Source organism: Leptodactylus fuscus, chromosome 8 (assembly GCF_031893055.1).
Source record: "Leptodactylus fuscus isolate aLepFus1 chromosome 8, aLepFus1.hap2, whole genome shotgun sequence".
Lineage (NCBI taxonomy): Eukaryota > Metazoa > Chordata > Amphibia > Anura > Leptodactylidae > Leptodactylus > Leptodactylus fuscus.
The window spans coordinates 90610251-90627368 of record NC_134272.1 but is presented as its reverse complement, the minus strand read 5'-3'; the positions used below and the strand labels follow the sequence as shown (position 1 = coordinate 90627368).

Below are 17118 nucleotides of genomic sequence, written 5' to 3'. Positions count from 1 at the left end.
CTGCAGCATCCAGCCTACTGAGCACATGCACCCTGAGCAGGGCTACATGTCACACAATGCAACGCAGCAGGCGCAGAGGCGGCATCGACAACACTATACAAGAATGTGACGCAACAAAAGCAGCTGCGAAGCAAGAAAGTGCATTGTAAGCCCTCGCGGGCAGGGCCCTCTACCCCACTGTGCCAGCCAGTCATTGTTAGTATTATATCTACCTGTGTATTGTATGTAACCCCCAAATGTAAAGCACCATGGGATTAATATAATAATGTACAGAGCACCATGGGATTAATATAATAATGTACAGAGCACCATGGAATTAATATAATAATGTACAGAGCACCATGGGATTAATATAATAATGTACAGAGCACCATGGGATTAATATAATAATTTACAGCACCATGGGATTAATATAATAATGTACAGAGCACCATGGGATTAATATAATAATGTACAGAGCACCATGGGATTAATATAATAATTTACAGAGCACCATGGGATTAATATAATAATGTACAGAGCAGCATGGGATTAATATAATAATGTACAGCACCATGGGATTAATATAATAATGTACAGAGCACCATGGGATTAATATAATAATGTACAGAGCACCATGGGATTAATATAATAATTTACAGCACCATGGGATTAATATAATAATGTACAGAGCACCATGGGATTAATATAATAATGTACAGAGCACCATGGGATTAATATAATAATGTACAGAGCACCATGGGATTAATATAATAATGTACAGAGCACCATGGGATTAATATAATAATGTACAGAGCACCATGGGATTAATATAATAATGTACAGAGCACCATGGGATTAATATAATAATGTACAGAGCACCATGGGATTAATATAATAATGTACAGAGCACCATGGGATTAATATAATAATGTACAGAGCACCATGGGATTAATATAATAATGTACAGAGCACCATGGGATTAATATAATAATGTACAGAGCACCATGGGATTAATATAATAATGTACAGAGCACCATGGGATTAATATAATAATGTACAGCACCATGGAATTAATATAATAATGTACAGAGCACCATGGGATTAATATAATAATGTACAGAGCACCATGGGATTAATATAATAATGTACAGAGCACCATGGGATTAATATAATAATGTACAGAGCACCATGGGATTAATATAATAATGTACAGAGCACCATGGGATTAATATAATAATGTACAGAGCACCATGGGATTAATATAATAATGTACAGAGCACCATGGGATTAATATAATAATGTACAGAGCACCATGGGATTAATATAATAATGTAAAGCACCATGGGATTAATATAATAATGTACAGAGCACCATGGGATTAATATAATAATGTACAGAGCACCATGGGATTAATATAATAATGTACAGAGCACCATGGGATTAATATAATAATGTACAGAGCACCATGGAATTAATATAATAATGTACAGCAACATGGGATTAATATAATAATGTACAGCACCATGGGATTAATATAATAATGTACAGCACCATGGAATTAATATAATAATGTACAGCACCATGGGATTAATATAATAATGTACAGAGCACCATGGGATTAATATAATAATGTACAGAGCACCATGGGATTAATATAATAATGTACAGAGCACCATGGGATTAATATAATAATGTACAGAGCACCATGGGATTAATATAATAATGTACAGAGCAGCATGGGATTAATCTAATAATGTACAGAGCAGCATGGGATTAATATAATAATGTACAGAGCACCATGGGATTAATATAATAATGTACAGCACCATGGGATTAATATAATAATGTACAGAGCACCATGGGATTAATATAATAATGTACAGAGCACCATGGGATTAATATAATAATGTACAGAGCACCATGGGATTAATATAATAATGTACAGAGCACCATGGAATTAATATAATAATGTACAGCACCATGGGATTAATATAATAATGTACAGAGCACCATGGAATTAATATAATAATGTACAGCAACATGGAATTAATATAATAATGTACAGCACCATGGGATTAATATAATAATGTACAGCACCATGGGATTAATATAATAATGTACAGCACCATGGAATTAATATAATAATGTACAGCACCATGGGATTAATATAATAATGTACAGAGCACCATGGGATTAATATAATAATGTACAGAGCACCATGGGATTAATATAATAATGTACAGAGCACCATGGGATTAATATAATAATGTACAGAGCACCATGGGATTAATATAATAATGTACAGAGCACCATGGGATTAATATAATAATGTACAGAGCACCATGGGATTAATGGTGCGATATAAATAAACAATAATAATAATAATAATAATAATAATAATAATAATAATAATAATAATAATAATAAAGTGGTGTACTGCAAGAGAAATGATGCAGCGAGACTGTAGGGATTCCATGTGATTATCAGCTCTTTACTTATTTAGGGGTTAACAGAAATCTAAATCCTAAATGGCCGCTAACAATACTGTGCAAGCGGCCATTTTCCCATGGCCTGTGCGTCTGCGCAGTCTGCTTTGCTCAAGGCCCAACACCTAGAACTTACGAGCCTGCTCCGGAAGAAGACATTGAAGATGACGCTGAGGACGAAGAAGGAGGCGGCGCTGGAGACAATTCTCTGGCAGCGGTGGGGACGCCCTCATTGCCGTTTGAATGCTGAGGCCCGCCCCCATTGCTGCAAGAGAACTCATTTGCATACTGGTAAAAAAACGGCGGAGACCACGTCTAAAGGTAAGAGACGAATAGACTTTCTAAAGGCGATCCCGATGTTTTATCCACAAAAAGAAAGGGTTTAATGGTAGAATCCCTTTAATAATCTGGGAAGAGGCTGCAACATTTGGGTCTCTTCAACAAGCTGGGGGGTCCCTGGTGCCAGACTGCCACCAATCACATAGTGACTACCTATCCTAAAAGGTCAGGCCATCAATATGTAAGTCCTGGAAAACCCCTTTAATTATAACCAGAAGCTGAAAGACTGGAAAGTCATCCTCTGTGATTCCAGGTGGATACATTGTAACCGGACTGACACATTGTATCTGAATCAGGATAGAAGGGAGATTTGTCACTATAAGACCTGGTTCACATCTGCGTTCGGGTTTCCATTTGGGGAGTCCGCCACAAACGGAAACCTAATCTGCATATAAAACCGGTAACCTCAAGAAACAAGCAGACGCCGCAGACTATAATGGGTCTGTTTGGTTTCTGCATGAAAAATACAAAGAGAAAAGCGTTGCTTGGAGGAGAGGGGAAAGGAATGGGCCGAACGCAGATGTGAACTGGGCCTTGGAGGTTTAGGGGGTAATTGGTGCATTCGGGGGTCTGATGCCTGAGGCCAGATAAGGGGAAAGCAATGGTGGATGGGAAGGTTTTATATCCCCCCCCCCCCCCCTATAATTTATACTTTCTATATATAGCCGCATATTTAGCAGAGCTCCTATAAGAACACGACAGCTCCGGGTCCCGGGTCCTTCCACCATCTGTAAGGAGTTAGTCTGTTCTCCAGGTGCTCTGGTTTCCGTCCACAGCCCAAAAATATACATCCCATTAAGTGGTTTCCTATGAGCCTGGTCCTGGTGCTGCACGTGAGGGTGATGGGGCCTGACAGGAATGGTACCAGTCACACAGAGAGGGGAATGCTGAAAATATGGAGCAGCCCTTTAAATGTGAGATTTCCTTTTATTTTGATGTGCACAGGAAGCAGGTAAGAACATTCAGCTCCGTCCCGGATACATTGTTTCTTACATATAATTGGACCCTGATGATATCCTTTGGCCGGACTCCCTTGGCCATAAACTGGGTATGTACATGTAATGAGGTGCAGCGCCCCTGGTCACAATAGCTGACAACATTTCATGGTCTGTGACTACGCCGCAGCCAAGAGAATGTGATACAAGCTGCGTCCTCTGTCCCGTATCTGTCCGCACTCCTCGGAGCTGGCATGCTGGAACGCTTTCGCAGTCACATGTTTTTGTTATTTAGGGGACGCCCTGTCTTTCTAACCCAAAACAGCTCCCAGCTCCACAGGAACACGGCCGCATTGTGTTCAGCTAATCGCTGATTGATTCGAGGAAGGAAAAGGAGGAGCGCAGCGTCAGCTGGACCCGCTGTTTACAAGCAGGACCGGCTTCTGGCAGCGTCCCGGCTATTGTCACAGAGACACGGCCACATCTGATCATCATGTGCGCAACTGTCAGGACCCAAAACCACCGGCCAGTCTGATAAGAGAAATCTGAAGAAATCCAACCCGCAGATATTGTCACTTACAGGGCCCTGCGGGATATGGGATCATCCCATTCTTTACATTTCCATACTTTATAGATTATTATTAGATAGATAGATAGATAGATAGATCTGTTTCCCTGTTATATATAGATATAGAGTATACAGATGTTACCCTTATGTCATATCTACCACGGTCAGGTGGTTAAAAGGCATCAATGGGGGCCCCAAACCAAATCCTGAAATGGCAGCCCCCTCCACCATGACTAGTTTTAGCAGAAGGATTATAAAATCTTCAGGGTTAATTGCACATAGTAATATTACAGTATCAATATAATCCATATAGTAACACCAAGTGCAGATATAATGCACACAGCAATGACATAGTAACACCGCAATGTGCACAGCAATACCCCAGTGCAAATCTAATGCACAAACCCTACAGACTCCCAGGAGAGATTTCTGCTCCATTCTGTTCTATTACTAATTCTAATTAGTAGATAAAGAACAACTCTTATCCGTAATAACATTTACAATTCAGAGTCCAAAGTCGCACATGAAATACAAACAATGCGTGAAGTCAGCACACGGGTATTAGAAGGGTCTTATGGGTGCCAGATCTAAGTAGGGATGACTATCTCCCCAAAGTAGGAGAATCCACCAAAAAATAGAAGAGATTGGCGCTCCAAATACGATTTATGCCTCAAAAAATTCCTTTATTAATATGGTGCAATGTTTCGGAAGAATCCCTTCATCAGGCCTGTAAACTGAAAGTTTCAGGAAAGGTCCAAATATCAGCTTATTCCCAAAAGCAACAGCAGGCTAGCAAATTCAATAAGGAAAGCCATGGGGTAAGCAAGGACCCTCTACTGGGTCTTGCTACCTGTGCCTGGGTCAGTCAAAAATTGAAGAAAGAACATGTTTGAGGAAAAACATAAGACAGTGGACAGTAAAGCTGAAAACTTCCAGATTCTTTATAACATGTAAATCTGCAATGGCTTCCAGTAATGTGTATTCTATCTGATAATAACTTCCCTGTTTATGAAGTTCTGTTTTGTAGAAAGGAAGGATCTGAAATTATAAATAGTCTCAGGATCGTCTTAAAGTTTCCTTGAGGCTGATGCTGAATCTGCAGACAAACATTCTCAGCAAAACGACTGTGTTTATCCAGTGGACGCAATGTATATTAATCTAAAGATGGAAAATCAGGGGGTGAACTTGTTTGGATTTGGATGAAAACTGCAAAAACACATCAACTATATCCAGATGACCATTCACATTATCCAAGACTGCACTTTCTCCTCAGCTCATCATCACCCCCTGCTGAGTAATGGACTTACTATGAACTGCCAAGAAGAAAGGAGCGAGATAAGCGACAACTGCTCTGAACACATTTCTAGGTTGTAAAACTGGACACAACACTTTAATAGACTACTCAGCTATTGTCCTGAAAGAAATCTACAACCAACTAGAAATCTCCCAATACAACATAACTACTATAATACTGCTCCTATGTATAAGAATATAACTATTATAATACTACTCCTATGTACAAGAATATAACTACTATAATACTGCTCCTATGTACAAGAATATAACTATTATAATACTACTCCTATGTACAAGAATATAACTACTATAATACTGCTCCTATGTATAAGAATATAACTACTATAATACTGCTCCTATATACAGGAATATAACTACTATAATACTGCTCCTATGTACAAGAATATAACTACTATAATACTACTCCTATGTATAAGAATATAACTACTATAATACTACTCCTATGTACAAGAATATAACTACTATAATACTGCTCCTATATACAAGAATATAACTACTATAATACTACTCCTATGTACAAGAATATAACTACTATAATACTGCTCCTATGTACAAGAATATAACTATTATAATACTACTCCTATGTACAAGAATATAACTACTATAATACTGCTCCTATGTATAAGAATATAACTACTATAATACTGCTCCTATATACAGGAATATAACTACTATAATACTGCTCCTATGTACAAGAATATAACTACTATAATACTACTCCTATGTATAAGAATATAACTACTATAATACTACTCCTATGTACAAGAATATAACTACTATAATACTGCTCCTATATACAAGAATATAACTACTATAATACTACTCCTATGTACAAGAATATAACTACTATAATACTGCTCCTATATACAAGAATATAACTACTATAATACTACTCCTATGTACAAGAATATAACTACTATAATACTGCTCCTATGTATAAGAATATAACTACTATAATACTACTCCTATGTACAAGAATATAACTACTATAATACTGCTCGTATGTACAAGAATATAACTGCTATAATACTACTCCTATGTACAAGAATATAACTGCTATAATACTACTCCTATGTACAAGAATATAACTGCTATAATACTACCTCCTATGTACAAGAATATAACTACTATACTACTACTCCTATGTACAAGAATATAACTACTATAATACTACTCCTATGTACAAGAATATAACTACTATAATACTACTCCTATGTACAAGAATATAACTACTATACTACTACTCCTATGTACAAGAATATAACTACTATAATACTACTCCTATGTACAAGAATATAACTACTATAATACTGCTCGTATGTACAAGAATATAACTGCTATAATACTACTCCTATGTACAAGAATATAACTGCTATAATACTACTCCTATGTACAAGAATATAACTACTATAATACTACCTCCTATGTACAAGAATATAACTACTATACTACTACTCCTATGTACAAGAATATAACTACTATAATACTACTCCTATGTACAAGAATATAACTACTATACTACTACTCCTATGTACAAGAATATAACTACTATAATACTGCTCCTATGTACAAGAATATAACTACTATAATACTACCTCCTATGTACAAGAATATAACTGCTATAATACTACTCCTATGTACAAGAATATAACTACTATAATACTACCTCCTATGTACAAGAATATAACTACTATAATACTGCTCCTATGTACAAGAATATAACTGCTATAATACTACTCCTATGTACAAGAATATAACTACTATAATACTACTCCTATGTACAAGAATATAACTACTATAATACTACTCCTATGTACAAGAATATAACTACTATAATACTGCTCCTATATACAAGAATATAACTACTATAATACTACCTCCTATGTACAAGAATATAACTACTATAATACTACCTCCTATGTACAAGAATATAACTACTATAATACTACCTCCTATGTACAAGAATATAACTACTATAATACTGCTCCTATGTACAAGAATATAACTGCTATAATACTGCTCCTATGTACAAGAATATAACTACTATAATACTACCTCCTATGTACAAGAATATAACTACTATAATACTGCTCCTATGTACAAGAATATAACTGCTATAATACTGCTCCTATGTACAAGAATATAACTACTATAATACAGCTCCTATGTACAAGAATATAACTACTATAATACAGCTCCTATGTACAAGAATATAACTACTATAATACTACCTCCTATGTACAAGAATATAACTACTATAATACTACCTCCTATGTACAAGAATATAACTACTATAATACTGCCTCCTATATACAAGAATATAACTACTATAATACTGCTCCTATGTACAAGAATATAACTACTATAATACTACTCCTATGTACAAGAATATAACTACTATAATACTACCCCTATGTACAAGAATATAACTACTATAATACTACTCCTATGTACAAGAATATAACTACTATAATACTGCTCCTATGTACAAGAATATAACTACTATAATACTACTCCTATGTACAAGAATATAACTACTATAATACTGCTCCTATGTACAAGAATATAACTACTATAATACTACCTCCTATATACAAGAATATAACTACTATAATACTACTCCTATGTACAAGAATATAACTACTATAATACTACTCCTATGTTCAAGAATATAACTACTATAATACTACTCCTATGTTCAAGAATATAACTACTATAATACTACTCCTATGTACAAGACTATAACTACTATAATACTACCTCCTATGTACAAGAATATAACTACTATAATACTACCTCCTATGTACAAGAATATAACTACTATAATACTGCCCCTATGTACAAGAATATAACTACTATAATACTGCCCCTATGTACAAGAATATAACTACTATAATACTGCTCCTATGTACAAGAATATAACTACTATAATACTACTCCTATGTACAAGACTATAACTACTATAATACTACTCCTATGTACAAGAATATAACTACTATAATACTGCTCCTATGTACAAGAATATAACTACTATAATACTACCTCCTATGTACAAGAATATAGCTACTATAATACTACTCCTATGTACAAGAATATAACTACTATAATACTGCTCCTATGTACAAGAATATAACTACTATAATACTACTCCTATGTACAAGAATATAACTACTATAATACTGCTCCTATGTACAAGAATATAACTACTATAATACTACCTCCTATATACAAGAATATAACTACTATAATACTATTCCTATGTACAAGAATATACTACTATAATACTACTCCTATGTACAAGAATATAACTACTATAATACTACTCCTATGTACAAGAATATATCTACTATAATACTGCTCCTATGTATAAGAATATAACTACTATAATACTACTCCTATGTACAAGAATATATCTACTATAATACTGCTCCTATGTATAAGAATATAACTAGTATAATACTACTCCTATGTACAAGAATATAACTACTATAATACTACTCCTATATACAAGAATATAACTACTATAATACTGCTCCTATGTACAAGAATATAACTACTATAATACTACTCCTATGTACAAGACTATAACTACTATAATACTACCTCCTATGTACAAGAATATAACTACTATAATACTACCTCCTATGTACAAGAATATAACTACTATAATACTGCCCCTATGTACAAGAATATAACTACTATAATACTACCTCCTATGTACAAGAATATAACTACTATAATGCTACTCCTATGTACAAGAATATAACTACTATAATACTACTCCTATGTACAAGAATATAACTACTATAATACTGCTCCTATGTACAAGAATATAACTACTATAATACTGCTCCTATGTACAAGAATATAACTACTATAATACTGCCCCCTATGTACAAGAATATAACTACTATAATACTGCTCCTATGTACAAGAATATAACTACTATAATACTGCTCCTATGTACAAGAATATAACTACTATAATACTACCTCCTATATACAAGAATATAACTACTATAATACTACTCCTATGTACAAGAATATAACTACTATAATACTGCTCCTATGTACAAGAATATAACTACTATAATACTACCTCCTATATACAAGAATATAACTACTATAATACTACTCCTATGTACAAGAATATAACTACTATAATACTACTCCTATGTACAAGAATATAACTACTATAATACTACCTCCTATGTACAAGAATATAACTACTATAATACTACTCCTATGTACAAGAATATAACTACTATAATACTACTCCTATGTACAAGAATATAACTACTATAATACTACCTCCTATGTACAAGAATATAACTACTATAATACTACTCCTATGTACAAGAATATAACTACTATAATACTACTCCTATGTACAAGAATATAACTACTATAATACTGCGGAATATTCTCGAGTTCTCTGGCCACCATTGTTTCCAGTCTGTTCCTCTGGGTTTCTCCTGGCAGTGTAGTCCGGGTTGATGTTGGGCGCCTTTGCCAGTTACTAACCTGATGTGATTGGATCTTTCTCCATCTTGGCAGGATTACTTCCATGTCTTTTCTCCAGGCAATGATCTGCCCATCATCTTTACCATTGTAGCGTCTTCCGTTTCGCACTTTGCAGGAATATCGCTCTACGTGATAATTTACTGAACATTCATGTTTGACTTGCTATATATAGAGGATCTTTGCAGTTTGCCAATGGCTCTGCCAGGTCACAGTCAGTCTGCTCGGTGTCTCCAGGCCGCAGTGTTACATTCACTGCATATTGCAAAACGCCAAACATGATAAATCACTAGTTGTCCCTCACCCTGTGAGCGTCCAAGTCTCATTTCAAACCCTCACCCCTACTTATCCTGCCATGGATCTTGTCTGGGGCCTGGAATGTGAAGTTTGCACTCCAGAAACAGTCCGTTCCTTTAACCTCCTTCATTGCCTGAGGGGCTCTTGGCATGTATATAGTTAAACTGAAGTGACAGGCAAAGGAGACAGACAACTTACTCCGGTACCTCAGATGACCTACACTTAGGTTGGTCCTTGTGCACACAGCTGCCCCATCATCTCACGTATGGCAGTATGTACTACATGCTTTGATTTGTAGGGTCATGTATGTGGCCAGTCTTAAAGGGATGATCCTTTGCAGTGTCTGTAGCAGGAACGCTTTTGCAACTTTCTAATATAACTTCCCATCTTTAATATCTTGGTTTGCTTTCAGTGAATGGACACTTTCCTATTTATACCCAGAGGCCAGTCCTGATGTAACACTTCTCAAAGCTGAAGGTTTGCTACAATTCTATCCTGTGTAGACAATCCTCTGTGAGCTAATCCGCCTGGACTCCATGAATTTGTCAACTCATATATTCCAATTTTCTGCCATTTTTCCCATTCTGGTTCATGGATGTAGCCTGTTATATTAAAAGGCTGGAGCTCTTTGCGCATCTTTTGCCATTCAGGGACTATTCAAGGACTGGCGTCTTAATAAATCCCCCCTGCTGTATCCAGTATAGACACAGTTTGGACTCCAGTCTGACACATTGTATCCAATGGAGACAATCCTCTGTGAGCTTAACAGTTTGGACCACAGAGTGATTATTTGCATAGATACATTGTAACAAACAGTTGGAGCCTTGTCACCTGTAGTCCCCTTTGCTACAGCAGCTTGTGGGGTGAGTTTGAGCATATAATACACTTGCCAGCAGGGAGTGCAGGTCTTTGGCATTACACAGTGAGCCATCGGATCAACTAAAATCGCTCTGTGCAATAAATAATGTATCCTCTTGTAAGGAGAGGGAGGTGCAGCCATCACTAATAGCTTCCACTTATCCCTCCTACATGACCAGCATCCCTGGCATTTAAAGGGATGGCACACAAAGAACTCAGCAGTGTTATAATCCTGTACAGAACATACAATGACATTAAGCCTTATTAAATGGCTGATAACAGAGAACAATAGTCTTGCAGTTGAATGCAAAGTGAATGGACCAATTGCAGTCTGCAAAGTTAGTGTCCCTTTAAGTGCCCCTGATCCTTTATGTTCCAGACTGAACATATTTCAGCGTCCATAATAGAGCTGTATCTGGTTTGCACATTAGGATTTGCAATGATTTGTTGTGGGGTGGCTCTGGGCACAGGAGGTGGGCATGTCATTCATGTATGAGCTCTGCTTGGCAGCCGTGCGCTCCAGAGACCACAGCTCAAATAGAAGCTGGAAATGGTGCAACCGCAGATCTGTCCCTGCATGACACTACAGGAGTCAGAGCAGAAATGCCACAGTCTTGGACGCTGGAAGGAGCAGAGGCCGGATCCAAGTGGCAGCTCTGCAGTCCTGGAATAAAGACTTGAGTGGATGAGAAAGGGGAGGAAGAGTGGAGGGATTTAAGGGATCGTCGCGGGATGGTGGGAAGGGGCGCCAAATCATTTCTGAAGTGTTAATGTGTCCAAAAGTGTCACCAGCTTGTCACTTGTGAGGAGTGGTGGCTGTCACTAGAGATATAGCCCCTTCCTAGGACAGTGAAGAGGAGGCCTCGGGGTAATCAGAAATGTAGCGTCTCTTATATTTCAGCTAACTTTTAATCTTCTACATACTGGAAACCATCAACAAGTAGCTGCTGACTGAGCCGTTGCTCTCATTACGTAGAAGTGATGCTCCTATGATATCCATAACACTGGGGAAATCTTGACCTGTTGTTTTCAGTTCATTGTCACTGTATCCAAGTTGAGAAAAATCTATTATAGCTAGAGGAAACGATCACCAAGCTGCTGTTGATGGATCTGTTGCACCTATTTCATACAAGTGATGCTCCTATAGCTCCCATGACATTTGCAAAGTCATAGCCGGTCGCGTCCCTTAATATTTCAGTTCATTGTTACTGTATTCGATATAAGAAAACTATTGTAGCTACCAGAAACCAAGAACAAGCTGCTGTTGATGGATCCACTGTTGTTTTCCTCTCTACCCCATCGCAGTGTGTATGTGCTGCTCCTAAAGTGTCCAAGATATTGCTAAAATCTTAAGATGTTGCTTTCTCTTAGATTTCAGTTTTACTGTAGCCTAGGGGGTATTCTAGTTAGGACAAGTTACCCCCTGTCCAAAGGATAGCGGGCATCTATATGATCAGCAGGGGTGCTAACACTAGGACCCCCCCCACCTATATCCAGAACTGAGGGGTTCTGCACCCCAGGACTGACCAGAGGGCCTGGACATACAGTGAGCGCCACTCTATTCATTTCAATAGGGTCCCCCGGACAGAGTAGAGTAACCAGAATGCAATGAACGGTGTGCACTATACCCCAAACACCCCAATTCTCTAGACTGGGAGGGGTCTCAGCATTGAAACACCCACCAATCAGCAAGTACCTATTATAACCATTGGAAACCATCAACAAGCTGCCATTGCTAGATCTCTTATTCTCATTGTATTTAATACTGTAAGTAAAAGACACCCTGATGTGAATAGGTACAGATTGGTTCATTAAACCTTTACCAATACCTTACACAATGCAGCCTGCTTGCTGATGGTTTCCAGGTAGCAACATACTTTGATTCTAATTATGAATGTAATTGAAGCTAGTGCCTCAAGCCGTCAGAAGCTTTCATTGCCAATACCTTGAGATTCACTCAGAAGTCAGAAATAAATCCTAATCCCAGGGTGGCCATATACAGCGTCTCCGCAGACGATCGATTCTTTCATATCCACAAATGGCGCAATAAAGAGAAAAATAACGAGAACTTCCCGGCTACTTGATCTGTCCGTCTGGCTGCAATTCTGCTGGAAATGATCCTTCTATTTATATTGTGCAGCTGGAAGAAAGTTTCTGCTGGTCCTGACTATAAGGAAGGAAATAACCTGTCCGCACATTCTGAGGCCTGGGGTCTTACAAGGGGCAGCTTTGCAGAAGGGGTTAAGGGACACAAGGCCCAGCACAGCAAGGGTTACCAGGTACAATGTGCTTCCATGGCAATATTGATGCTCACGATGAAGAACTGGTACCCCGAGATGGTGCAGGTTATACCAGGTGAATGAGCCCCTCCGTCGTCAGATTGTCCCTCTCCCCTATTTTGTTGTAGGGGATCCCAAACACGTCAGGTCAATCATGTTAGAATTTGGCTCCTTGCCTTGAATCCTCATTTAAAGGCCAAACAAATTTTCGGGTCATTTTTCTCCCCAGGACCAGCATCCATAGGAACGTGCATAGGTCTGATCATAAAGGACCCTTAATACATTGTATCGGATACAGAATCCAGGGATTACTCCTTCGTTCTCTGCTCGTCTTCTCTGTAATCCCAGACCTGCAGCTCCAGCCTCAATCCTTCCGGCATCAAAATTCTTTCATGAGTGAAATATGATGTAGACGTAACCCCTTGTAGATCCCAGGCTCCCTGACGTTAAAGAGCAAGCTATACATCATACAAATCTATAGGAGATGTCAGGAGAGCGGTTGGGTCTTGTAGTGCAATTGTAATGAGAATAGAAATATATATTGTAATATTGTATCATTTATTTATTTATTGCTTCTATTGATACAGTAATATATCAACATTGTCTTCAAGGCTCCTGACAATACAGAACATTCTCATAGACTCCAACTTATTGGGAAAGTGGGGGACTCCTGGGTGATGACTCCTGCAGAAGCTGTGATGGCTGCCAGGGGCCACACATTGTGGAAACCCAACATTTCCAGTTTATTCTTTTTTTCTGCTTCATATCAGCAATAAAGTTGCATTTTATATTCCCAAGAAAGTGAATGAGATTTTATTGCGGAGCAATAGGTTGCAGAAAAGCAGGGAAAGAATGCAAGTGTTTTTGGGATTGCACTTTCTGTAGAGCTGTGTTTCGCTACGTGTGGCCTTCACTGGAGATAAATTAGGGTGGTGTCCCCTTTAACTGTCTATATACAGTATATATTAATGTATTCACTCCCATTATAATGGCTCTCATCATCCACCCTGAGAGCTCTCTACACTTTCTGCAAATACAGCAGTATATACATAGATCTTACATAAAGTGCGCAATCCGTCAGCATTAAGCAGCGATCTGTTACCACGAAACAAGGCGCCGGGCGGAGTTTGCACTTAGGCGCTCTACATCTGCCCTTGATGGCTCCTCATCTGGCCTCAATAACAGCTACACATGTTCTATGACAGCTACAAGTAACCTCAGATCTATCACCGCAGCTCAGCTGCAAGCACACTGGGGGTCAGGCTGGAATACATTGTGCAATATTGCACAGAATTTAATACATTGGTTACAAGTTCTATTGAAAGGGAAAGGTTGTAAGACAACTCCATACAGGTCATCCTATAGGAGCATGTAAGTGTTGCAATATGGTGACGTCTAGTACAATGCTTAGAGAATCTCCACCTAATAAGACCAGGCATCCTACATTTAATGCTGTGTAATTTCTTAATATATCTGCACTTTACTTTTCTGATACAGAGCTCTAACTCCTCTGCATAGATGTGATACAATTCTGTATATCAGCTGCCAACACTATTGGAATGGATGAGGAGCTTCTATATACTAAGATTTTACTGAAACAACTGTACAAGCCGTATACAATAACCTCATGAGCTCCCCCTAGTGGTGGCTGCAAGAAGATGGGATTTGTAGATAGATAGATAGGCGATAGATAGATAGGCGATAGATAGATAGGCGATAGATAGATAGATAGATAGCTGATAGATAGATAGATAGATAGATAGATAGATAGATAGATAGATAGATAGATAGATAGGAGATGGATAGATAATCTTCCTGCATATTTCTGTGTGGTCTTCCCCTCCCCCCCCCCCCTACATTTCCATATACTGTCTATCACACATTGTGACAAGACTTGGCCTTAGATTAAAGGGATAGAAGCTTCTAAACTGTTCCTACTGAAGATATAAATACTGGGATTCCAGGCTCCATTCATGACGCTCATCGTATAAAACTTTATGGAATATTTGTACTTTTCTCTTTTTTTTTTCTATATAATTCATCATGATACAAAATGTTCCCACTGGCGGATCCAGCTCTAACTATCCCCAGATGTTACCAGCCATGACTCCCCCCTTCAGTAACTTTCTCAGCCCTCCCTATGTTTAGAGCCAGGGTCAGAGAAGAGAAGGAAGAAGTCCCCCCCCCCCCCTTTAATTCCATTCCACAGAAGGGGAAAAAAAAGGAGAAATTTAACATTTCGAGGAGTCCCCACAATGTGGTGTGAACTTCACAGACTGTCTGAGTCATTGTCTGAAATCAGAACAGAATTATGTTTAACAGGGTACGTTATAGGACGTACGGAATAATGCAGGACCATGACCACCCACTAGTAACCCGAGGATGGATCTGCCAGGACACCAGAGGGTCTACCAACCTACCTACCTACTTAACAAGCCCATTACAGTGGAAAACACCTTTACAGCTCATGTTGGACGGACCCTACTTGATCAACTGTGAATGGGTTGTCATATAATATATTATGGGTCCTCTTAGCAGTAGATACTCTCAGCAACAATTCTCCAATCTGGTTATTAGTAGGAAATTCAAAACGCCCTTCTAGTAAAATGGGTTAGGTTCTAGGTAGCTCTGCTTGGTTAGGTACTAGACTACATTCTAGGTATTTCTACTGGGCTATATTCTAGGCTGCTCTACAGGGTTATATTGTGAGTACCAATAAAAAAAATAGATTCTAGGTAGCCCTACTGAGTAAGGTATCAGGTAGGTCTACTGGGTTCAGTTTGAGGTAGCTGTACTTAGTTTGGTTCTAGGTATCTCTACTGGATTTAGTTCTACACAACTCTCCTAGGTAAGGTTCTAGGCAGCTCTACTGATTAAGATTCTAGATAGCTCTACTGGGTTCAATTCTAGATCACTCTACTAGATTAGGATCTAGTTAGCTCTATTGGGTTCAGTTCTAGGTAAATCTACTGGGTTAAGTTCAATGTACCCTTATTAGGTATGGTTCTGGGTAGGTCTACTGAGCAAGGTTCTAATTAGCTCTATTGGGTTCAGTTCTAGGTAACTCTACTGGGTTAAGTTCAATGTAGCTTTACTAGGTAAGGTTCTAGGTAGCTGTACTGGCTTAGGTTCTAGAGTGCTAGGCTGTCATACTGGATTAAGTTCTAGGTACTAGTTCTAGTACTCCAACCTACTAATACAATGCAGTGGTGGTGATCGGCATCGCTGCTCACGTCTCCCTTTGATCAATCAATCTTGCAGGGACATGTAAACATGGGAACATTGTTGGCTATAAGATCACTCTGATGGCCAGGTAATGGGGAGAGAATTACATATTATAGTCAACGAGATCAAGCACAAAATTCTCAACAGCTACTGAGCCCCAATGCTAACCAGCTCCCCCAGGCCAATATTCGGTTCTATATAGAATACTGTTGTCCTCTTATACTGCATAAAGTTCACTGAACTTCCCAGACCTCGGAGCAACTGCAATATCTGCCATTACTCCTATACAAGGCCTGAATGGCTTCATAGTCC

General features: G+C 38.1%; 1 protein-coding gene across 9 annotated transcripts in view; it reads right to left on the bottom strand.

The window, feature by feature from the left end:
* The window catches only part of TNS1 (tensin 1), a 144144-nt gene that overhangs the window by 106802 nt on the left and 20224 nt on the right, over positions 1-17118 (bottom strand). For 4 of the 9 annotated variants that reach the window (XM_075284663.1, XM_075284667.1, XM_075284668.1 and 1 more), the window contains exon 1: positions 10151-10455. The exons of 1 other annotated variant lie outside the window; for it this stretch is intronic. In XM_075284663.1, the coding sequence (XP_075140764.1) occupies positions 10151-10195 (45 nt within the window). In that variant the 5' untranslated portion in view covers positions 10196-10455. Of the gene's footprint in view, positions 1-10150; positions 10457-17118 lie in introns of those variants that run through there. 4 more of the 9 variants (XM_075284661.1, XM_075284665.1, XM_075284662.1 and 1 more) reach the window with 2 other exon arrangements.